Source organism: Carlito syrichta, unplaced genomic scaffold (genome assembly GCF_000164805.1).
Source record: "Carlito syrichta isolate Samal-C Ts95f unplaced genomic scaffold, Tarsius_syrichta-2.0.1 Scaffold315330, whole genome shotgun sequence".
Lineage (NCBI taxonomy): Eukaryota > Metazoa > Chordata > Mammalia > Primates > Tarsiidae > Carlito > Carlito syrichta.
The window spans coordinates 558,800-584,456 of NW_007259426.1; the positions used below are offsets into that span (position 1 = coordinate 558,800).

A 25,657-nucleotide genomic window follows, 5' to 3' on the forward strand; every position below is an offset into this window, starting at 1 on the left:
CCAGCCTCTAGTATCCTCTCTTCTACTTTCTGCTCCTGTGAGATAACTTTTGCTAGCTTCCCTGTATGAGTAAGAACATGTGATGTATAACCTTCTGTTTTTTGGCTTATTTCACTTTATGTAATTCTTTCATTTCCCAGTTACTTCTGAATGATAACCTCATTCAACATTTAACAGACTATTTTGGAAGACACTTACTTGATTTTGCAGGGTTTTTTCCATATCTTTGAATTATTTATTATATTTTCATAATAATTATTTATAAAATGATTAGTTCTGATTCTAAACTTTTGTGTTTTTAGTTCAACCATGAAAGCAAAAGTTCCACCTCCTTTGCCACCAAAGGTAGACATTTATTTTTCAGTTTGAATTGTATATGTGTGTATAGTATTGTTCTGTCACTTTAATATTATATTGAGAGTCATTCTAGCTTTTTTTTTGTGATCCACAAAGAAAAATCATGAGGTTGCTAACCATGATATAAGTGGATTTTTTCATTTTTTTCTTTTTTTAAGTGCCCAACTTGTTATTTAGTGTTCATTCTAAGTAGCAAGTTCTAGATATTTGTGCACTGAAAATGTTTGTTTTAATGGATCAGTTTCATTTGGGTTGGAAAATACACATTTTTTTGACAAGATTGTTTTTCTCAAAATTTGCGATCTACTATTACTGATTTTTAAGAATGGGTAAAGATTTATCATCATAGATATTGAATTTTCAGAACATAATTTTAAAAGTACAAAATAGAAGGGTAATAACTTTCAAAATATTTTTAACAGTGAAATCATCCTGAGTAATAAAATAATTTTAACTAATGGGAGTTTTTTTTAGGGGTAAAATGAGCTAATGTAAGTAGTGATAAATTATTTTGTAAGTTCATATGCATAGCATATTTTAATTATAAAATAAAGTTTAAAATCAAGATGTTATAAATAGGAATTAGAGTCTTATCAGGCTTGGCATCCAATTTATTACACATGTTATTTTCATTTTATACTGTTGAGACAATTCCAATTCACAAGTAAATAATGCTGTACTTGCTTGTTTGGTTGTATGTTAGATTTAGTTTAGTTTTTGTTTAGTTTTTGTTTAGTTTAGTTGTATGTATGTATAGAGATCTGAATTTCAAAGAAATAAGTGCCAAACAATCTTTCTTATAAAGGCATAAATTTATAAGAATTGTAAAAATTCTCCAAACCTGCAACCAACTGGAGGTTTTTTAGTTGTCTGCACACAAAGTTTCTCAGGCATCTCATATTGCTATGTTGGTATTCTCCATATGATAAAATTTTAATTGGTATCCTCTCATGCCCTGGTCTGAAAGATTAAGTATTAACATAAACACATTGAGTCGTCTAAGAGACAGTTTAGAGTAGTCTTAATAAGGAACTGAACTTTGATTAGCTTGAATACCATATTTTAAGAGTCATTTAAATTGGTGGAGATAAGAGAGACTAGAATATTAGGCCAGTCTAAGTGAAAAGGTTGAAAGGGATTAACAGAAAGATGTAGAGGCCCTTTATCGCGCATTATCAAAACCTGAGAAATGTACATATTTTAGTGTATATTTTTAGAATGTATTTAAAGTAAGCCGGGCTCGGTGGCTCAGCCTGTAATCCCGCGCCTTTGGGAGGCTGAGGTGAGTGGATTGCCTGAGCCCGCGGGTTCGAGACCCGCCTGGGCAGCGAGACCTCATCTCTACAATAAATAAAAAAATCAGCTGGGCGTAGTAGCGCATGCCTGTAATTCCGGCTACTTGGAAGGCTGAGGCGGAAGGATCGCTGGAGCTCAGCAGGTCGAGGCTGCGGTGGCCGGGAGCGGCCACTGCACTCCAGTCTGGGTGACAGAGTGAGACTCCAACTCAAAAAAAAAAAAAAAAAAAGTAATACATTAAGATTATCTGAATCAGACAGTTGAGTAACCTTGAAATACATGCTGTAGACACAGTTTGACAGCCTCTAATAAGTAATAATAATTACTTTAGGAAAATAATTTCATGTTTAGTCATTGGTCTTTTTTTCTATATTATTTCAGCCTAAGTCCATCTTTATACCCCAGGAAACTCATTCTACTGAGGACGATAATCAAGGAACAATCAAGAGATGTCCTATGTCTGGAAGCCCAGCAAAGCCATCTCAGGTTCCACCTAGGCCGCCACCTCCCAGATTGCCCCCACAAAAGCCTCTTGCCTTAGGTAATGGTAGAGGGTGACAGTTATGTATATCACCGGGTTTTCATAATATGTGGAGGAAATCTTTCTTCTAGGAGATTATTTGAAATCCCTTTGAGGGAAGAAAGAAGGAAAGCAATGGCTATGGACGTATTTCTGCTTTTTTGCCTCCTGGTTCAAAGTGTTTTTATGGCAGGACTCCTGTGACCCAATCTAAGGTGTTTTGCCCTGCTTCCTCATTTCATATTTTGCGTTCCCTCATGTGGAGACTGGTTTATGCCCAGTCATCATTTAACTTCAGTGTAGAAACAATAAAGTAAACTGTAAACGATTACAAGGAAAATGTGTTTTGGTTCTAGGCTACTTCTGTTTTAAAAAAAGAGGAGAGTGCCTTATCTAACGCCTTTATTTTTATTTCATTTAATCGTTTTTAGAAAAATGGTTGTTTGCTTGGTATTTGCCTGTAAGTTAATACTAGAAGATGCTATTTTAACACTGTAAAGTGTTCTCTCTTCCAAAAGAACCCTTTAAAAAAGAGTGACTAAAGTTTCTTGGATCTCATAATATAAATCACCCTTTTCTGAAAGCAGTTATGAATTCAATATTTTTGTTTTTATAATACAAACAAATACATGTACTTAGATACAACCTGAATTTAAATTTCTCTAATATGCCAAAAATAGAGATATTGGTAGAACATATATAAGACTTCTTATTTCAGACTAAATAATCTGATTGTCCCAAATGAATAATGAAACTGTCTTAGAGTAAATTTTTTTTCCTACTTGATAATTTTTTGCATTAAAACTTTCACGAAAATAAATCATATTTAAACATATCTTACTGAAGGAAACGGAGTGAGCTCCTTCCAGTTAAATGGTGAACAAGATGGCTTATTATATCAACAACAGAATGAACATAGAGGCACAAACCTTTCAAGAAAAGAAAAGAAAGATGTACCAGTAGGTATTGATACTCATATGTTCTACTTGTGTTTGTTTCCTTTTTCACTCTTAAGTTTTACACTTATAATTAGTGAAACTATAGCAATTGTGTATTTTATAATTACTATATTGATATTTTAGTATATTATAGTGATGAATAGATCATTTAAATATTGAAAAAAGTAAATTTTCTATGGTAAATTGGAATTATGGATTTTGTGGTTTGTTGTTATATAATATGTTATAAAACATCTTCATTCAGTTAAATGCTCAGTATTCTTGCCCTTGTTAATAAAATAACCATTATTATTCATTACTGAGAATTGATTCTTAAAAGTTTCTTTTACAGTCTTAAGAAATTATGAAAGTGGACATAGATAAAGAAAGCTATGGCTTCTATCCACTCCAGGGCAGATTTCTAGCTATGGATTACATAATTAATGATCTTGCTGTTCTTATACAAATAAAATAACTAACATGGGGAAAAATCTAGCAGATACAAGATATCACTTCTGGAAATGTGAAATTGACCTTAGCAGCTACTTCTATCCCAAATGTTAGATACACTATGACATAATTATTAAAACATAAATGTTATTTATCAGGGATCATAGGAGATGAAAAATGTTAAGCTTTTGTAAAGAATTGACTTCTAATCACTAGAAGACATTTATTCATCTATCATCATAGAATTTGAAACAACAGCAGAAAATTCTGAAAATCCTCAATAATTGAACAAATGTCAATGAGATGAAAATATTTTTTGAAGTTTTTGTATATGCTAATATTTGTTATTTTTATAGAAATTTGTAATATATTTAGTATGTTTATATGCCCATATGTACTATGGCTTGTACAGTAAGCACATCACTAGAGGCTCTTGTACTATACTGAACTCTTTAAAAAGATTTCTCTATGGAATATCATATATTCTGTATTTTAGAATTTGATTAAGGCATTTTAGGTTATTGTAATCTGTGAAATTTAGAACAGTTTTAACAAAAATATATAAAATGTCCTTCAGGAATGAATTTTGTGAAGTTTCATCCAACTAAACTGTGTCTTTTTGCTTTCAATAATTTAAATTTTAGCAGTCCTGCTAATATAATAGTACAACAATGCAGCTTTTTTACTACAACACAGTATTTAATAGCCTTTGAGAGATGTAAACTTTTTCTATGTATGCATTTTTGATTCACTTTTTTTATTACCTTACTTTATTAAGATAAGGAACTAACAGTCTCAGTAATTCTGAAATAGATATGTCCATGGCTATATCATAGGATAAACAGTATTCATGGAATATTGAAGTATGCATACAGTTTATGCTGTGTTTCTTGAAATTATCTACAGCCAGTTCTGTTAGTGCTTAAGTTAAATCTGAGTTATAACATTCAGAGATCTCTAATTAAAAGTAATGTTTTGCTAAAATAGGTGACAGCAGATAATTTAAGAGCATCAATATAAGAGAAAAACAGAGAAAGTATTTACAGAATGAAATAAAAAGTTATCAAATTGTTAGCAATAATATGTTGTATATCCTCAAAAATATATCCACAAAGTAAAATAGGTAGTCTTATCTTAAGAATGTCATTTCATATTTTTGTGTCATATGTATGAAATCATTAGTAGCTTCTTTTTTGCTATCTTTTGTCTCATTGTTTAAATCATTCTGATTTATTTGGATTAAGGGGGGAAATTATATTGTAATTTCTTAAAATGCTATTATTAAGATTAACCTTGAAGGATATCTAGACTTTTATAAAATTAATGTTTAAAGTATACTAAACCCAAGGAGATTCCTCTTCAGGGCACAATTCATGAAACTTCTTGGAAAAATATCTGGCGATCTTGAAGAGATTATGGGTATAATTACCTATATATTCTGACCAATGACTAATATATTTGAATTCACCAAAATTTAAAACTTCAATTGGCAAAACACACTGCAAACATGGTTAGGATAATTTACACACAAGGAGAAACTATTATATATACATAACTGGTAATATTATTTAAAACTTGAACAAATAAATAAGAAAAAATATAATTTGGTAAAAAATTGAAACAGTTCACAAAAGAGGAACTACAGGTAGCAAACATTGTTTTTAAAAAGAGTCTCAGCCAGACTCAGTGGCACAGCCTGTAATCCCAGTGCTTTGGGAGGCTGAGGTGAGTGGATTGCCTGAACCCGCGGGTTCAAGACCCGCCCAGGCAACTTGGCAAGACCTCATCTCTACAATAAATCAAAAACTAGCCAGGCGTGGTAGCATGCGCCTATAGTTCCGGCTACTTAGAAGGCTGAGGCAGAAGGATCGCCAGAGCACAGCGGACCAAGTCCAAACTGCACTCCAGTCTGGGTGACAGAGTGAGACTCCAACTCAAAAAAAAAAAAAAGAGTCTCAATTTTCCTGGCAATCAGAGGCATACAAATTAATGAGAAGCACATGATAAATGTTTTTTTGACTAATCAGGTTGATAATATTGCTGAGACTTAAAGGAACCAGGACCTCTGAAAGGCAGTTTGGCACAGTTACCCCCTAAAATGTAAAAGTAGTCTCCATGTAACAGTAGTTTCCTCTCTCACAGTATACCCTAAACCAAAAACCCATTCACACTGCATAAGAAAGTATATGCAGAAGTGTGCATTTCAGCATTGTTGTTATAGGAAAATATTGAAAGTAATCTAAATATCCATTAACATGTAAGAACTAGCTAAATAAAGTATGTTATATTCATACTATGATGCTGTTAAAATAAATGAACTAGGATATATGAGTAACATGAAATGCTGTCCAAGACCCTGTTTTAAGACAGACAGCAAGTAGATAAATAGTGCATATCTATTTATGTTTTAAAACATTCACAAAAACAGTATTTTCCATAGAGACATGTATGTACATCTACCAAAAAAAGTCTGGAAAGCTGTACAAATACATAAGTACATCTTATTCCTAGAGAAAGATTTGAAAGGTTATATTCCAAACTGGTTTTCTGGGAACAGGTACTGGGAATAAGTGGACTATGAAAGGGTTATAGGAAACCTTAGCTTTGTTTGTAAAGTTTTGTTTTACAAAGAGAATGTGTTTATGTATTTTATTTGGATAAATGTGTTTGAAATACAGTAATTGCTGTGCCAAATAGCAGAAAAATGTGTAACCATGCATATGTTCTTTTTCTAGAAGCCTATTAGTAATGGTCTTCCCCCAACACCTAAAGTACATGTAAGTACCAAATATCAAATAAACTAAGTTTTCAACATTGTTTCTTTCTACTTTCTTAGCAATTTTCAAGTATACAATATATTATTATTTCCCGAGGTCATGGTTATGTACCGGTGATCTCTTAAACATATTCTGTCTAACTGTAACTTTGTGTCCTTCAACCAGTGTCTTTCCAGGCCCTCATCCCCCAGCCTCCAATAATCACCATCATATTCTGTTCCTCATGTATATGAGATCATGCATTATCTGTCTTTCTGGGCATGACTTATTTCACTTAGCATGATGCCTTTCTTCCATATTATCTAAAATGACAGAATGTCCTTCCCTGTTAAGACTGAGTAGTATTCCATAGTGTTGATACACAGTTGATCCTCAGTATTTGGGGGTGAGCTGGATTGGCTCCAGAACTCTCCCACGAATACCTAAATCAAGGGGAGCTCAAGTCCTTTATATAAAGTGGCATTCATAGTCTTTGCATAAAACCTGCACACATCCAACCATGTACTGTAAATCATCTCCAGAATACTTATAATACCTAATACAATGTAAGCACTGTAAGTATTTACTGTAAGTGGTTGTATTCAGAAAATCATGACAAGAAAAAAAGTCTGTGTATGTTCAGTAAAAACACAACCTTGTCTATAAAAATTTGGCTGAATCTGTGGATGCAGACCCTGGCTAAGGAAGGACAACCATATCACATTTTCTTTATCCATGCATGCAGTAATGGACACTTGCACTGATTCTGTATCTTGGCTGTTGTAGATAATGCTGCAGTAAACATGGTAGTGCAGATATCTCTGCAGCATACTGATTTCATTTCTTTTGGATATATACACAATAGTGGGACTACTGGATCATATAGTCATGCTATCTTTCTTAGGATTAAGATTATATTAAGTCAGTATAATTTTAGATTAGTATGGGTACAATTGCATTTCTATTGCTACACATCTGTAATCTAAAACTTTATATAACAGTAGTTTATATGTCCTTAGTTTTCCTAATTTTTTACTTCCCAGTTCTACTTTTTAGCCTTTTTAACTTCTTAACGTACTTTTTAATTAGTATATAAATATACTTTATAAATTATACTTTATAGTATAAAGTATATATCCTGTATACTATATAATTTATATTACACTTATAAATATTTCAGAATTATAATGTTAATATTTATAATGTATACTTTATATTATACTACATATATATATAAAAATATACACAATAGGGCAGTTTCCTCTTTGACTATAAGATAATTATAGCTAGAAGGATAATTTCAAATTAACATTTTACTCTTTTGAAGATACATAAAGTTTAAATGAGTGATACTGTATTTCATAAGATATTTATTATCTAAAAGATTTGTAAATTGATTTGATAAATTAATATTAATATCAAAGAGTTAAGCTTTTTAATGAATCTTTCCAGGGGAGAAAAAATGGAATGCTCAATAAAAAATAAAATAAGTCTATATTTTTTAAGGTTGAAGTACATATATGAATTTCAAATCAACTATACCACTTGTACTTAGAAATGCAATTGTACCCATACTAATCTAAAATTATACTGACTTAATATAATCTTAATCCTAAGAAAGATAGCATGACTATATGATCCAGTAGTCCCACTATTGTGTATATATCCAAAAGAAATGAAATCAGTATGCTGAAGAGATATCTGCACTAATGTCAATTCAATTTTTAGAATTATGAAACCAAGCAAAAAAATTCTACCTTTGTAGAGATTATGATTTCCTTTTTACCCAGCAATGTTGTTTTGCTCTTGATATGGGACATGGAAAATTATTGTGCAGATTTGGTTACTATTATTGCTTTGTTTACCTGAAAAGATAGAAAAAGTAAAACATGACTGAATTTTTTTTTCTCAATTAAAATCATTGTGGTACCCGAAACCTTGTGGTACCTCTGTTAGGTAAATGACTCTGATTTGATACATTTATTTCTATAAGTTTGAAGACGATCATAATTTTCACTGTACCATTTACAATCCCCTACATTAAATAGAAAATAATTACATTTGTATATAGTAATAAGGACTGTTATTTGCCACTGTTTGATATTGGTTATTCTTTGTTTTTCTAGATGGGTGCATGTTTTTCAAAGGTTTTTAATGGGTGTCCCTTGAAAATTCACTGTGCAACATCATGGATAAACCCAGATACAAGAGGTATGCTTTTATCTGTTATCGTTCTAAATTTTTTTTTAACTGGGGCCAGGAAAGCATTTGATTTTATTTACTGAATATCTTTCTGAAGAAAACTTTCATTATAAGCTATTTTTAATTATAAGGTAAATGTGTTTGTCTATGCTATTATCAGTGTTTGGGATGACACATAACAATGTTTTTTATATTTCACTATACAGTCACTGTTTCAATATAGTGAAGCCATATATTCTGTGCCATCCTAATTTCCCCCAAAAGTGTTTCTTCTGCTGCTACACAGTAGTTCCGTATTTTTGGTATTTTGACACAACCACTTCTGAAGAAACCTTACCTACTGAGGATCCAGAGTTTACTGACTACCTTAGAGGATCTCTAACTTTAAAAGGGATCATAATCAGAATAGTTGTCTTTAGGCACTTAGGACTGTCTGTGTCTTCTCGCCATATAGCTGTACCTTAGTATTTATCCATCTATGTAAAGCACACATATATTTGTGTGTGTGTGTGTGTGTGTGTGTGTGTGTGTGTGTGTGTGTGTGTGTGTGTGTACTTATAAGAGGTCCATTGCTTCACAGCCAGTTGGTGGTCAAGAGCTCCAGTTTAAACTCAGTTCTTTCTGACCACAAATTTCATCTGCCAGTACTAATCTTAAATGCTGGGCAGTTTAAAAATGCTGTTGGTGTTCTATGTTGTTCTCAACATACTACAGTTTAGTCTAGAAAAGATCTTGAATTGTTCTTTATATTATCTTAAAAATGGATCAGACAGGACCATGGCCAGACTTCCAGTATCTTCTGGAAGATATCGAGTACTCTAGCAGGTGTCCAAGTTGTTTGTTAACTTTTTAATAGACAGGGGTCAGATCTTTTGGGTTTTGTTTTTTTTTTTATTATAATGCTTACAGTAATAGCCCTGAATAAATAATACTCTGTAAAAATATTTTGAATCTGTATCAGCTGTTCTTGATTGACATTCTCTATGTCAAGTACGCATGATCCTCTCTTAAGAGGGTTGTAGAGGAAAGGAGCTGCAGATTCTCTGACAGTCCTTAGCACCCTCTGCTGAGTGAAGAGTCCAGCGAGCTGCTCTTCAAAACCTCCCATCACATTAAAGTTTTCTTTACTGCTTTGAGTGTCTAACCTTTTTGAGTTAAAATTAAAAATAAGTACTACTTATAAATCACAATAATTCTTTTTTAGATGTTTACTGAATTTAAAGTTATATACATATTTTAAAAGTATCTTACTTATCAAAATCAATCAGTGAGTTGCTTTTGTTATTTCAGATCAGTACTTGATATTTGGTGCCGAAGAAGGGATTTATACCCTGAATCTTAATGAACTTCATGAAACATCTATGGAACAGGTATGTTATTTTGTTTTTTCTTTTACTTTTAAGTTATTGAAAGCAGACGCTAGACCAGAAATGTTTTGATTTTATGATTTGCTGTCTCTTATTCATAAAACATTTATGAAGCGTGTTCTATTCACCACATACTGAAGATAGATTCACAGGAGTAGCTCTTGCCCTTGAGAAGCTCATGATCTCATAGAGAAAACAAATATGTAAACCGATGAACATAACACTCAGGGTCAGATGTCATACTAGGAATGAGTACAAGGTATAAGCCAGCTCCTCCTTTGGGGAGATGAGAAGGAGGGGGCGTATGAGATGGATGGTAAATGATGAGTAGAAGTTTGCCAGATAGACAGAAAGGGGATAAATATGGTAGCATAGAGTTGTGAAATAGCATAGTATGGGGAACTTTAACTGGACAATTTGACTGGAGTGTAGAACAGCAACAAGACAGAGCTGGGTAGGCAGGCAGAAACCGAGCCCCAGAGCTTTGGGCACCATGCCTGTGATCAAATCTGTGCTTCTGTGTTTTAGAAGTTTGTAGTGTGGCCAAAGGATAAAGAAGGGTTGATTTGGAGCAGAGGTAGAGGGGATAGAGATAAAAAGAAGGAGTTTGGAATTGTATGGGGACATTTTTTTAAAACTCCGTCATTGAGATATAATTTACCCATTAAAAGTGTACAGCCCCATGGTTTTTAACATGTTCACAGTTGTGCAGCCATCACCACAATCCATTTTAGAACACTTGCATCACCCAAAAGAAAAGCTCCATAACTGTTAGTAAATATTCCTCATTTCTTCCCCTGTCCCCCAGTATAGGGATGTTTGTGATTGTCACAATGACTGGGGAAGGCTTTTGTCATTAGGCACTCAGGGGCCGGGAACACTAAACAACCTGCAAAGTGATAATGATGGTATTAATAGCTAATATCTATGTAAAGCTTGCACTGTGTCAGGCACTGTTTTTAAATGCTTGATACAGGCTGGGCACAGTGGCCCACATCTATAATCCCAGGACTTTGGCAAGCTGAGGTGAGAGGATTGCTTGAGCCCAAAAATTAGAGACCAGTTTAAACAACATGGCTTAAACCATCTCTACAAAAACTTCAAAAAATTAGCCAGGCATGATGGAGCATACGAGTAGTACCAGCTACTCAGGACGCTGAGGCAGAGGGATCACCTGAACCCAGGTAGTCAAGGCCATGATGAGCTGTGATTGTGCCACTGCACTCCAGCCTGGACAACAGAGTGAAATTTCAAGTTTTAAAAAAAATGCCTGACATATATTATTTAATCTACATGAAATCTCTCAGAGGGAGAGACTGTTATTATTCTCATTTCACAGATGAGAAAACTAAAGCACAGAAAGGACTGGTAACTTGCCAAAGATCCCACAGCTATGTAGTGACTGAACTGGGTTATGAACCCAGGCACACTGGCTCCAGATTCCATGCCCTTAACTGCTTCACCATATTGTCTCTCCCAGTTGTCTTGTTCCCATAGAGAAAGACTGGGCCCACAGAAAGATTAAAGAACTGGAATTGGCTACATGAGATGAGCAATTCAATGTAGAGGTTGAGGAGTGGTCTGGGTTAACTTCAGATTTCCCATGTGAGTGACTGGGTGCTTGATGGTCACTCACTGCTAGGGGGAGTGAATACTCAGAAGAGGAGGTCGTTTTGGTGGGGATTGATGGTGTTCTGTTGGGTCACATTGGGTTTGGGGTGCCTGTGGGCACCCATTCTCCTTTGTCATGAATTGATTACAAATACAATGAAGAGAAAAATCTGTAAGTAATGATAATTTCTTCGTAACCAAAATTTTCATCTTTTCTCATCACTTTTTTTTGGGTCAGATTTTCTAACAAGATCCTAAATTGTATAATATACTGTAAGTCTTTTAATCTGGAAATAGTATATACAGCGAAAAGACTAGAAAGTACATAAGAACAAGGGAAAAGAGAAGAAAAGGATCTTGTTATTTATAATAATTAGGAAGTAAGTAACACAAAGATGGTAATATTTTTCTTGGATATAATGAGATATTCAAAAAATAATATTATTAGAAACAATACTAACTATTAGAAACAAGACCAACTTTATGCATAGGTAGAATAAGCTTTTCTCAGCCTAATTTAAGGGACTCTGAAGTGACTCCCCTCCTAAGGCGCTTCACCATTTAAAATTACACTCCTAGAGTAATATTTTCTGAGTGAAGCATTGCCCTTCAAAGTGAAACATTTTTCCCTCCCAGAGGAAGCCTAGAAAAGTAGGGAGTTATGTGTGAGAGCCTGAATTTGTTCATCGTACTGTGAAATTGAATGATGAGGTTGGTTTTCTGTAGACTCTAGGGAAAAGAAAGTAGGTGGCGTGAGTCCATAGATAGGGGAAGATGCTTGAAAGGTGAAAAAATGACACAAATAGGGTCCTGATTTTAAATTTTTGATCTGCTTTTATTATTTACAGCTAACATTTGTTAAGTGCCCAGAGAGTGGTCAGACACTCTCCTAAGCACTTTACAAAGAGTACCTTTTTTAATTACCATACTTCTCTGAGAGGTACTTTGTTTTACAAAAAAGAGCACTGAGACAAAGAGATGAAATAAATTACCCAAGATTACACAGAGTCATTGAGAACCTACCCTTCTTAGCTGTTACATTCTTTTTTATTAAACTGATTATTTCACCCAGAGCCTAAATTGCTAAAGGAAGAAGACATTAGAAATCTTGAAAGCTTTAGAGTTTTTTTAAAAATGTAGTTAAAAATGAAAATTTAGAATGAAATCTAACACCTTAATGAAACTGCGTAAACCTTTTAATTATTCCTATATTGATGATATGAAAGGAATTTATGTCTTGTCCTGGTACTTGATATATACTTGTATTAAATAAACAAACCTACTCATAAATATAGCATTTCTTAATAAACCATAGACTTGGTGCTAGAGAAATACTTTTTTAATTTTAAAGTTATGGGATACAATTCAGGATTAGGTGCATAAATGGTCATATACAGGTAAAGTTTGGGCCTCCCATGGCCCTCACTTCACCTAGTTTAGGATCAGGTACCCCTACTGAGGTTATTTGGACCCCCCTCCCTCCCCTGGCAGTGTCCCGCTGCTGCCAATCTCTTTCATGTAGTATTATGACAAATGGTCAGAGTTCACTTATGAGTGAGAACATGTGGTACTCAGTTCTTTGTTTCTGTGATAGATCACTCAGTATTATAGACGCTATATCCATCCAAGTTGCTATGAAGTTCATAATTTTGTCCTTCTTTATGACTGCATAATATTCCATTGTGCATATGTACCACATTTTTTTAAAAATCCATTCCACTTTTGATGGACAGCATGGTTGGTTCCATGTTTTTGCTATTGTGTAGAGTGCTGCAGTAAACATACTTGCACAGGTATCTTTTTTGTAGAATGATTTGAGTTGCTCCAGGTATATTCCCAGGAGGGGGATTGCTGAGTTGTATGTAAGGTCAATTTTTAGATCTTTTAGAAATTGCCACCCCTCCCCCACCTTGGGGAGGTGAATCTTCTCTCTCTTTCTCTCTCTCTAATTTACTTTTGAATAAACTATGTTTTCTAATCTTAAAAAAAAGAAATTGCCGGATTGTTTCCCATAGGGGTTTATACTCTCACCAACAGTGTAGAAGCGTTCCCTTTTCCCCACATACTCTCCAGCATCTGTTGTTTTCTGTTTTATTAATGATGGCCATCCTGAATGGAGTTAGATGGTATCTCAGTGTGGTTTTAATTTGCATTTCTCTGATGATTAGTGAGGCTGAGCATTTTTTCATGTATCTGTTGGCTGCTTGTATGTCTTCTTTTGAGAAGTGTCTATTTATATCTTTTGCCCACTTTTTAATAGGGCTGTTTGTTTTTTCCTTTCAGCACATTTGAGTTCCTCGTAGATCCTGAATTTTAGACCTTTGTCAGATATACAGTTGACAAATACTTTTTCCCTTTCTCTGGGCTGTCTCTCCACTCTCTAAGTGCTTTATTTTGCTTTGCAGAAGCTTTTCAGTTTGATGAGGACCCTCTTGTCTATCTTATCTCTAATGGCATGGGCTTTTGGGGTTTTGATAAGGAATTGGCTATTCCAGTGTCTGTAAGGGCATCTCCTGTGTTTTCTAAGATTCTTATAGTTTGAGGTTTTACATTCAGGTCTTTGATCCATACCATATTTAAGCTAAAATTACATTGCTTATTTTTTTCTTCCACATAAATGTGTATGTATATATTAATTTGTTTTGAATATCTTCTAAAATGAATTTTTGCTAAAAAATAACTTAATTTTTAAAGAGTTGACCTATTGCTTACTTGGTCAATAAGTACATATTTACATTGTTGTTATGTACTGTGCTTTGTAAACTTTCTACATTTTTTTAATCAGCTGTTCCCTCGAAGATGTACATGGTTGTATGTAATGAACAATTGCTTGCTATCAATATCTGGTAAGTGTTTTAGATTTTAAATACCTTACACTTGTTACCGTTTGTTATTAGCTTTCATGTCATACTTATTTTTCTCTACAGGTAAAGCTTCTCAGCTTTACTCCCATAATTTACCAGGGCTTTTTGATTATGCAAGACAAATGCAAAAGTTACCTGTCGCTATTCCAGCACACAAACTCCCTGACAGAATACTACCAAGGTAAGGATATATTTCATGATGATTTCATCCTTAGAGATAATAGGTTAGCAATTCATTCTAATAAATACTTAGGCTACAGAAAGTGACAGAGTACTCAGTTTGGGCTCATAGAAATGAGTAGTGAAAAAGTCATCAATAATATAATTTAACAAGTGCCTATTGATCACACCCTTGTTCTAAATTTTTCTACTTTATACTTCGCAACTACACCAAGCATTTTCTCTCTGAATTTTTAATTCTGTTTCTCCACAAGGTTAAAAATAGTAATTTGCTGTAATTTTACATCACATATAGTGCCTTTGATTTTGACATGTATTTATGTTAACTTTATAAAATTTTTCTTAAAGTATAGTTTCTAAACCTAGAAAATTAAAATTATTTATTTAATAAAGATTTTTGCATTGGCAGATAATTACTTAGAAGTTAAGGTTTGCCTTTCTACTTTTAAGAATTTTGTATTATGCTACACTGTTCTTTTTGATATTATAATATTGGGCCTTATTTTGTTGACTAAAAGGTCTTCAAAGTCTGCGTAAGTTGTATTTTACAAAAACTTTATAATATAGCCATTCTTTATAATATTTGTTATAAAACAGTTAATATAAAACCTTAGCTTTTAAATATCTTGAGACTTTGCTCTCAATTGCCAAGTAAGTATACTATACTGTAGTATAGCTAAGATTTGCCCCTTTGTGTTCAAAATCTTTTTAAAAATTAACCTTTTTTAATGAAAGTCACTTAAAAATATGTTGCATGTTTTTATTTTCTTAAAATAGATTATTTGAGTTTAATGAGATCTTTGCATGATTTACTCTGAATTGTGATGATGAACTTGATGTGTTATGTTGTACCATACCTGTAAAGTTGTAGTTAAGGGTGTAGTCCCTCTAATTAGCCAGCAGAATGGAGGTTAGGGAATTTCTCTCTCCCCATATAGTTTATTTGCCTGTTTTAGTCTCCCAGCTGCCACTTTGTGCTGCTGTTTGTCTGCCTACCTACAGCACTTCTCCACCCAACTTTCTGATTCAATAATTCTAAATTCCTGTGGGCACAGAAACTGACCACCCGGCTTGCAAGTATATATAAGATGCACATAAAGTGCCCCTAAGTAGAATAAGGCACATAAACTTGAATGCATTCATATTTTCATTTTTTTTTTTCAGAATAGATACCTTTTTATTTGTTTATAGCTGTGTTCAGTTTTTTTCATATTCCTTTGGAGATACCAAATGTGCACGAGATATCCCATGTACAGATAAGACAAAACTGAAGAATATAGTGCCTCTTCTTTAAGGAGTTTCCATAATATAGTTATAGTATGATTTTTACCTCTAAGGATATTTCCTCTCCAAGTTATTATTTCAGGGATTTTGTTTTAGTCAATCTTATTTTTAGTAACAACCATTGATATGTCCTTTCCACTTTCTTCAATTTCATTATCTAGTAATTAATTACTGTAGAATCTACCCTTAATTTTCTCACTTGTTGGCAGGAAATCTAAAAGCCCCTTTAGCAAGATCATATTTCTTAAATGTGTATTAGTGCCATTTCTTCTGCCATACAGTGAGTGCAACTTAAACTTCCTTTGGCTTAACATCTTGTTCTTATTCTGAGTATAGAGAGCCCCATGGTTCTTATTTTGAATGGGTACTCATTGTACCATATTATGATTCTTCATTAGTAAAACATAAGCTTTGGAATGCCAGTAAACTCGAGTTTAAATCCTTGATCATTACTTGCTAACTGTCGGACCTTGAATAAATTACATAACCCCTCCAAGCATATTCAGCTGTAAAATGGAACCAGTGTAGAGTTTTGAAAATGACAAATTATATATCTAAAGACTTGCCATGGCTTTTGGCACCTCATAGGCTCTCAATAAAGAGAGAGTCTCATCATTATCAGACATGGTGAATTGAGCTGTGCCTGTAGTGTACCTTAAAATATCCTACACAAAATACATTAAGAATGTTGGTTAACTTAGAATTCAGTTAATTGGGTGTTGGTAAAGTAAATTGTCTTGCCTTGCCTTTTGTGAAATCATAACTAAAATTAAGGCGAGTTAGTAGATCACAAACATTTATAAAAATTTTAAAGCATTAAGGTGCTGCCCACAACTCTATTTTGAAAAGTTTTGTAGTTGTTAATTCTGAGCCATGTTTAGTAGTTGATGTTTCATGCCTATGTACTAGTCTTCCTTATGATCTTATAGAACCTGGCAGTTAATTCTCCTGGGTTTTGACTAACTGAGAAACCTGAACTCCAAGTTAGGTTTGGGAGCCGGGAAGCAAGGTCACAAGTTTGGACGGGAGCAGTAAGCTTGTTGCCCATGGAAATCTATCAAGAGCTTGGTCCACATTTTTTATTTGGTTGAGTGTGGGGAATTTTTATTTTGTTTTGTTTTAAGCTGCATGAAACTCCAATGTGTAGGAAAGGGGTGTTTTTACAACTGTAAATCTAACTTATAAATTGAAATGTAAGACTTTTTCTTATATAAAATTAGTCAAGGGAGCAATGAGATGTTTTAATCAGAAATTTGAAATTGGGATATTCTAGATATCCACCATAGTCATTCAGTGCCTCAGCATCTGAATAAATTTTGAATTACTGTTTAGGGGTCGCAGTATCAAAAACATTTTGATTTGCACAGATATTACAAATGGTTAAAGTTTTTAACAGCTTACCTTGCAAACTCAGAATACTCTATTTATATTAGCGCAGGGTGAGGTGGGGTAGCTCACACCTATAATCTCAGCACTCTGGGAGGCCAAGGTAGAAGGATTGCTTGAACCCTCAAGTTTGAGACCAGTCTGGGTAACAATAGAGAGACCTTGTCTCTATTTTTTAAGTAAATAATTAATTTTTAAAAATTGTAAAACTTGACAAAGAAGCATAAATGAAAAGTAATAGGTTTTTATCAAAGCTAAATCACTGTGAACATGAAGTCAGATAGACTGACATTAAAATAAAGTTTCTTCTCCCTAAATTGCTTTAAGACTTGGAGCAAAAATTTGAGCCTCAGATTTTCATGCTGTGACCTACTTCATAGTATTTTGGGGGACACTGAATGACATAGAACATGTAAAATGCATGGCACATGGTAAGGACTCAGTGTTAGCTGTAATTATTTTAACTTTTGATAAAGTCAACAATATGTAAAACGCATTCATGGTTAAAAATTACAACACCAGTGTTACGTATGGTTATTACTGAGTTGCCAGTTGTACAGTGACAAGATCCATCAAAAAGATTCTTCTGATCGTATTTGGAATAGTATGAATATCACACATGTGTTCTACGATTTTATGTAAAATTGTACAAGTCTGATTTTTTTTTAAAAAAGACTGTTGGAGTACACTAACATCAGATTATTGGCACATGTACACATTTAAAAGAAATTAAATATGTGTACAGGAATGGAGAGGTTTGATTTCAGGTTTACACAACTTGAAGCACTGGCAGTCCCCATAGAATAACTTTCATTATAAAAGGCATTTGAGTGTATGTATATAAATATATATTTTTTTTTCCCCATCACCCTAGATCAGCCATCATGCATTTTTTTAAATGGTAGCTTTAAAAAATTGTTAAATGGATTTTTACCTATTATATTTGAATCAGGTGTTTGCAGGACCCCTAGAGCACCTTTGCAGAAAATCTGTATCCCACTTTTCCTCAGTAAAGAAATAAAAATGTCTAAATAAAAGAAGTTCTTAACAAATTGTTATAGTGATAAAAACAACTTTTTACATAACTTAAATGTATTGTATATGCCAAAAATATCTTCTCCCAGTTTTTGGCTTATTTTTTAATTTTCTCAGTGGTATCTTTTGGTAAACCAAAGTTATTAATTCAACAAATTGAATACCCTCTATAGTTTGAGGCACTAGAGATGTGTCAGTGAAAAAAATATCCAAGTTTATTGATACTTTCCTGTATGATTTGTTCTTTTTGCATTTTTTTTAAAGAAAAAAGTCATATACTTCTGTAGTTCTTTTTTCATATTTAAATTCTTAATCCATTTGAAATTGATTGGGAACCATGAGAAAGGGATCCGGTTCTTTCTTTTAATAGATGACCTGTTATGCCAGCACCAATTTTTGAACTCATTCTTTATTAACCGGTCTGTAACAGCACGTTTATCACATGCTGAGTTTGCCTACATGTATTATATACTCATTTTCATTTATATTTAGGAAATTTTCTGTATCAACAAAAATCCCTGAAACCAAGTGGTGTCAGAAGTGTTGTGTTGGTAAGTAAACCGTCTAGTTACCTGTAGCTTTCCTATGTTGCAGATAACTGAGAAAACCCCATGAGATTCCTTCTGGTATAAAACAGTACCACCCCAGGACATTCTGCCAGTAGTAGTTTATTTTCCCCTCTTAAGTAAGACAAGTTTCTTGGTTGTTTATCTGCTGCAGACTAAGCCTAATAGTGTCTTATGCATGACAGATGTTTAGCAATTAATTTGCTACCTGAAGAAATGGGGAAAGTAGGATGACTTTTTCTTTTTTTACTGCACTTTTTCACACCCTGTTCTCCAGGGGGTCTGTTACTTATCATTGACCATTCTGCTCAGTAGTGACTTGTGAGACTACATTCATTCGTTCAGCAGTCTTTTCATGCCTTGACTATGTGGAACCTTGTGTTCGTGCTGTAAAGGTTATGGTCTTCCTATTCACATGCCCCTTGCCTAAATTTCTCCCCCACCCCATAGCAACTAGTTGTTCTCTTTGCAGATAGCAAATAACAAGAAATGTGACATTCCTTTAAATTACTAGTATTATAAAAGAGGATCATGCACATAAGGTACTATACCACAAGGTATAATGTAGAAAGGACTGGAACGGGCTTACTGAGGAAGGTGTCATTTGGTCTATGCCCTAGAAGAAGGCAGATTTTAACTGTGAATAGTTGGAGAGGCCATTTCAAACAGAATAAATGACATAATCATATGGAGATCCAAAAAATAAAGCTTACCTAATAAATGTTGAATATTCTACCTTGACTGGGTCCAGGTTGTAGAGAGCAGGATGGTGGGTTAGTGTGAGCAGTTAGATTGAAGATGGATTGAGAGAGTCCTCCTGTGAACATGCACTTCACTCACTGTACAGCAAGGAAGAAGGTCTTGTGTCGGAGCAGTAGCCGTGAAAATAGAAAGGGGGGACTATATGGGTGTGAAGGGGAATGATGTCAGAGATGACTGCGTCCTTGAACCCAGAAACCAGCAGAATGCCATGATGTTGGTACTAGGAAGCAAGAACAGCTGGTTTAGGGCAAAGGAGGATGGCAAGGTGGGGTTCAGACATGGTGGCGTGAGTCACTGTTAGAAATTCCAGCAGATTGACTTGCCTGTCCCTCGGAAGAAAGGGTCCATATTTTTCTTCTAACTTGATTTCTTATATAGACTTTTCTGCTTGCTTTGGCCAGGTGATTTTGCTGTTTGCTTCCTCTCTGTCAATTGAATATTTTAGATCTATATGTGAATTTTACTACTGTTTCTCTTTCACAGTTTAGTTTTTTTATCTTTATTTCAAATATATTTGCTTTGTATCTTAATCAGAAGAAAAGTAAAAATCTGAGGCAATTTCATTTTATTATTTGTAAACCTATATTTTAAGATTTGATTAGTGTCTATAATGTTTCCAGTAATCACTACACTAATAAAATGAGAAGATGGACGAGTGTTTTATTTTTAGAAGCAAAGCTTTATTGCCTCTGAATGTTACTACCAAACTACCCTGTGAACTGCCTGACTGTGTTGTATCATATCAATCTGACAACTTTCCCCAAATTTACTTTGACCCTTTTTTCAGGATGTTGCTACTTAGCTAATCTCCCTGTTACCTTAACACCTAGAGCCCCAAACCAGCAGTTCCATCTGTGCATACAAATAAAAATTCTGCAAGTAATGAGGGGGTTTCCAGCGATTACATGAAACAGTATTTCTTTCTTATCCTGCTGTCTAAGTAATTGAACTGGCTGCCAGCTTTTGATTTTGTTATGTTTTGAGCATGCAACTATTATTGTAAGGACTTTGTATTATAAGAGAACTCATGTTTACTGTTTTGCCTTGACAGTGAGAAATCCTTACACAGGCCATAAATACCTATGTGGGGCACTTCAGACTAGCATTGTTCTATTAGAATGGGTTGAACCAATGCAGAAATTTATGTTAATTAAGGTAAGCCTGAAATCAGCCTTTCACATTCTAGTATAAAAGCTTAATTGTCAACTTTTCTGTTCTTCAAAAAAAATTGTCAGTTCTCAAGATAATTTAATGATTTTGGATTGTGTGGCAGAGTGGAGAAAGTCTGCCCTTTTGTAAGGAACTCAATTACCTGATAAATGTTTTGAAAGAGACTAAAATATGGGTCAGGGTATGGCAGTGGTGCACTGGAAATAGAGTGTCAAGAGCAAGAGGTGCTAAAAGTTCAGTGAAACATTTTGAATGTACTCTCTGGTTGACTTTCCCTACCTCTGCAGAGAAATGGCCTACAAGTTGGTGTTTGACCTAAGAGGACAAAGCATGACCATAATGAAGATAAATTATTTATTTTGGTTTATATGCCTGCCTATTGATTTGCCCAGGTCTTCCAAGGGATGATTTTTTTTTTTTTTTTTGCACTTAAGTTTCTCCAGAATCTTTAATTAATGAATAACCTTTAAAATACTTAATGTGGCCAGGCACAGTGGCTCACGCCTATAATCCCAGTACTTTGGGAGGCCAAGGTGAGAGGATTGCCTGAGTGTAAGGGTTCAAGACCAGTCTGGGCAACTTGGCGAGACCTCGCCTCTACAGTAAGTCAAAAAATTAGCAGGGCACAGTGGCACTGCCTGTAGTTATGGCTACTTAGAAGACTGAGGCAGAAGGATCACCTGAGTCCAGCAGGTCGAGGCTATGTGGCTGTGAGCATGGCACTGCACTCCAGCCTGGATGACAGAGCGAGACCCCAACTCAAAAATAAAATAAAATATTTACTGTTACTCAGCTAAAAGTTACATTTTAGAAAAATCTAACTTTTAAAATGTATGAAGTAGAGATTTAGTTATGCTAAGGGAATTACCAAATGCATTTTTAAAAGTTGTTTTCTTTTCTCTTATATATGCATTAAATGGTCTTATTTTATGAGCATTTCATCTCTGAGCAGAAGTTTGAATCAGAATATAACTGGAATGGGATTCTTCCTAAATTTTATAATGTTGAATTAGGATGTTTAAAGTATTGACTTTCTGTTATTTAAAATCTTATAAGTGACTAAGAAGTTTATTTTTAGTTTTCATATCGTATTAACCTCAAAATTAACTAGGGTTAAATAGATGAAAATATAGTTTCAAGAGTCTGAAACCCATTGAAGTAGCAGTTTCACAGATAAATTTACTAAAACAAAAATTCTTTAGACCAAAAACTGAAGGGAAAATAGCCTTATAAATTTTTAAATTTTTATAAATTTAAAAACCACAATGTGGTTTTTCTACAGACGCTTCCTATTTTTGATATGGCTTTCCTAGCCTTTTCATTCTAAACCTCTACCAAAATGAAAAATGTTCATATCAGCTATTTGTATACACTGATAGCCTGATTATACATGGGTATGAATTTTATGTGTTATCTGGTATGTTCAACCATGTATCTGAATATATAATGAAAGACCCTGTTCTTTTTAAAAGGAATTTTAGGTATCAAGAGCATGTGGGAGGGAATATATACTTTGAAGACATGGAAAGCTTAAAAATTACCCATCCATGGCTTCCCTTTTCCATGCAGATGGCACCAGGGAGCTTGGCCTGGCTCTAATGAAGCCTGTTTTGAGCATTCTGAGATCGTACAATTCCACTTGCAGGTCTCTTTCAAGACTTGCGCACTCCCCCCCTTCCTTAAAGCCCCTGAACTATAGGTCCCTTAATCTTAACTTTCCTCTCTGCATCTCTGCTTCAGAACTTCTATATGTGTATTTTGTCTCAATATCTGACATTACTTCAGTTAGTATTTATGAGATTTCTATACCATAACTTTTTATCAGATATGTTCAAAAACATTCTTCTGCTTTCTTTATTTTTCCTTCCTCTTAATGACATTTCTGACAGTTTTTGTTTCATTAAACTACATTTTCATCATAAATAAAAGTTAAAGAAAAATATTCCCCACCATTTCATACTTAATAGAAACTAGACAGAGTGCTGTTTACTAGAGAGACAAACATGAATAAGATATAGTTCCTGCCCTCAAAGACAATCACCAATAGCATCTGGATTTAAAACTGTTAGATGGAAATCCCCTTCTGTTCATGACTTATACTCATTGCTTAGCTATTATTGGAAGCCACATAGAAGTATTAAAAATCTGATGGTTTTCTTATTTGCTAACAAAAAAAATTAAAGAAATAAGCAGTTTCTTTCTGCTTTGTTGCTCGTACCACATTTCAAAAGGAATTTTAAAAATTATTTTACCTGACTAGAAATATGACAGATTGTATTCAAAACATGTGCCCTGAGGTCATGGGAAAGCCCCTAGAGAAGAAGTTGGGAGAATGCTGACACGCCCCTGGGATGGAGGCACTCCAGCAGCCTGGAAAGGAAACAGGGAACAGCAGGGGCAATAGAGCTTTACATCCAGTCACAGAAACCACACTGTAGCTACCAACACATTAAGACTAGTTGTATGGTAGCCCCATTGCACCTTTTTGTTTTCGTAAGAATTACGAGATGCCAGATTTAAAAATAAATTCGGTAACTTTGTTAAATACTAGCTGTAACCATTTGGAAAAGAAAATGAAAACAGCCAATCTGTAAGAGCAACAAAAATGTAAAATATTTTAATGAACTTAGTAAAATATGTTTAAGAACAATATATTTTTATTATTTTTGGGTTTGTTTTTTTTTTTGAGTTGGAGTCTCACTCTGTCGCCCAGACTGGAGTGCAGTGGCCGCTCCCGGCCACCGCAGCCTCGACCTGCTGGGCTCCGGCGATCCTTCCGCCTCAGCCTTCCGAGTAGCCGGAATTGCAGGCATGTGCTACCATGCCCGGCTGATTTTTTGATTTATTATAGAGATTGGGTCTCGCTGCCCAGGCCGGTCTCGAACCCACGGGCTCAGGCAATCCACTCACCTCAGCCTCCCAAAGGCGTGGGATTACAGGGTGAGCCACCAAGCCTGGCTCATTTTTATTTCAATAGCTTTAGGGAGTACAAATGATTTTTGGTTACTGAATACGTTTTATAGTGGTGAAGTATTCTGGACTTTAATTGTACCTGCCACCCTCACCTGTGCACATTGCACCCAACAGGCGATTTTTTTTAGCCCACCACCTCTTCCCACCCTTCCCCTTCTCAATCTCCAGTCTCCAGTATTCATTATACCATTCTCTTTGCCTTTGCTGATCCAACTTATCACTTATAAGTTTAGCTCCCACTTATAAGTGAGAACATGTGATGTTTGGTTTTTTTGGTTCTTGCATTAGTTCACTTAGGATGGTGTTCTTCAATTCCATCTAAGTTGCTGCAGAAGACAATATTTCATTCTTTTTTATGGCTGAATAGTATTTTATAATATATACGTGTATCGTATTTCCATTATCCACTGATCAGCTGATAAAAATTTAGGTGGATTCCACATCTTTGCAATTGTGAATTGTGCTGCTGTAAACATAAGAGTGCAGGTATCTTTTTGTGTGTAACAACCGCTGGTCCTTTGGATAGATACCAAGTAGTGGAATTGCTGGGTCTAATGATAGATCTACCTATAGCTCTTTGAGAAATCTCCATACTCATTTCTCTAGAGGTTGTGCTAGTTTACATTTCCACCAACAGTGTATAAGCATTCCCTTTCACCACATGTGCACCATTACCTAATTTTTTTTATTGTTTAATAATGATCATTCTGACTGGTATAAAGTGTATCTCACTGTGATTTTAATTCACATTTCTCTGATGATGAGTGATGTTGAACATTTTTTTCATGTTTGTTGGCCATTTGTATATCTTCCTTTGAGAGCTATCCATGTCATCTCCCCACTTTGTAATGGAGTTATTTACTTTTTTCTTGCTGATTGCTTAAGTTCTTTGTAGAATCTGGATGTTAGTCCTTTGTCAGATAGATAGTTTGCAAATATCTTCCCCCATTCTATAGGTTGCCTGTTTACTCTGTTGATTATTTCTTTTGCTGTGCAGAAGCTTTTTAGTTTAATTAAGTCCCACTTATTTTTGTTTTTGCTGCATTTGCTTTTAGGGTTTTAGCCATATATTCTTTGCCTAAGCCAATGTCCAGAAGAATTTTTCCTAGGTTTTTTTCTAGGATTTTTATGGTTTAGATACTTAAGTCGTTAATTCACTTTGAGTTGAATTTTGTATATGGTGAGAGATAAGAGTTCAAGTTTCTTTTGGGGGGGGAGGGTTCAAGCTTTTTTTGTATGTAAGTAGCTATTCAATTTTCCTAGCATCATTTGCTGAGTTGGATATCCTTTCCCCAATGTTTTTGTCTGCTCTGCCAAAGATCAGTTGTTTATAGGTATTTGAATTTATTTCTAGATTCTCTGTTCTTTTAGTCCATGTATCTGCTCTTATATCAGTACCATACTGTATTGATTACTACAACCTTATAGTATAAATTAAAGTCAAGTAATGTGATGCCTCTAGCTTTGTTTTTGTTTTGTTTTGTTTTGTTTTATTTAGGATTTCTTTGGTTATTCTGACTCTTCTTTGGTTCCATGTGAATTATAGGATTTTTTTTTTAATTCTGTGGAAAATGACAGCTGGCAGTTTGATAGGGATTGTGCTGGATCTGTGAGTTATTTGGGGTAATACAGTGATTTTAACAATGTTGATTCTTGCAGTCCATGAGCATGAGATGTTTTTCCATTGTCTGTGCCCTCTACAATTTCTTTCATCAGTGTTTTGTAGTTCTCCTTGTAAAGATCTTTCATTCCTTGATTAAATTTGTTTCTAGGTGTTTTAGCTTTTTGGCTGCTATTATGAATGAAATTAAGTTCTTTTTTTTTTTTTTTTTTTTTGGAGTTGGAGTCTCACTGTGTCACTGGAGTGCAGTGGCCGCTCCCGGCCACCGCAGCCTCGACCTGCTGGGCTCCGGCGATCCTTCCGCCTCAACCTTCCTAGT

At 34.4% G+C, this 25,657-nt stretch overlaps 1 protein-coding gene across 2 annotated transcripts in view; it reads left to right on the top strand.

The window, feature by feature from the left end:
- The window catches only part of MAP4K3 (mitogen-activated protein kinase kinase kinase kinase 3), a 127,989-nt gene that overhangs the window by 87,907 nt on the left and 14,425 nt on the right, over positions 1-25,657 (top strand). For both annotated transcript variants that reach the window (XM_008072534.2, XM_021706171.1), the window contains exons 17-26: positions 303-345; positions 2,035-2,194; positions 3,020-3,132; positions 6,297-6,338; positions 8,444-8,528; positions 9,810-9,889; positions 14,283-14,343; positions 14,425-14,542; positions 18,739-18,797; positions 20,626-20,729. In XM_008072534.2, coding sequence (XP_008070725.1) covers positions 303-345; positions 2,035-2,194; positions 3,020-3,132; positions 6,297-6,338; positions 8,444-8,528; positions 9,810-9,889; positions 14,283-14,343; positions 14,425-14,542; positions 18,739-18,797; positions 20,626-20,729 — 865 coding nt within the window. The remainder of the gene's footprint in view (positions 1-302; positions 346-2,034; positions 2,195-3,019; positions 3,133-6,296; positions 6,339-8,443; positions 8,529-9,809; positions 9,890-14,282; positions 14,344-14,424; positions 14,543-18,738; positions 18,798-20,625; positions 20,730-25,657) is intronic.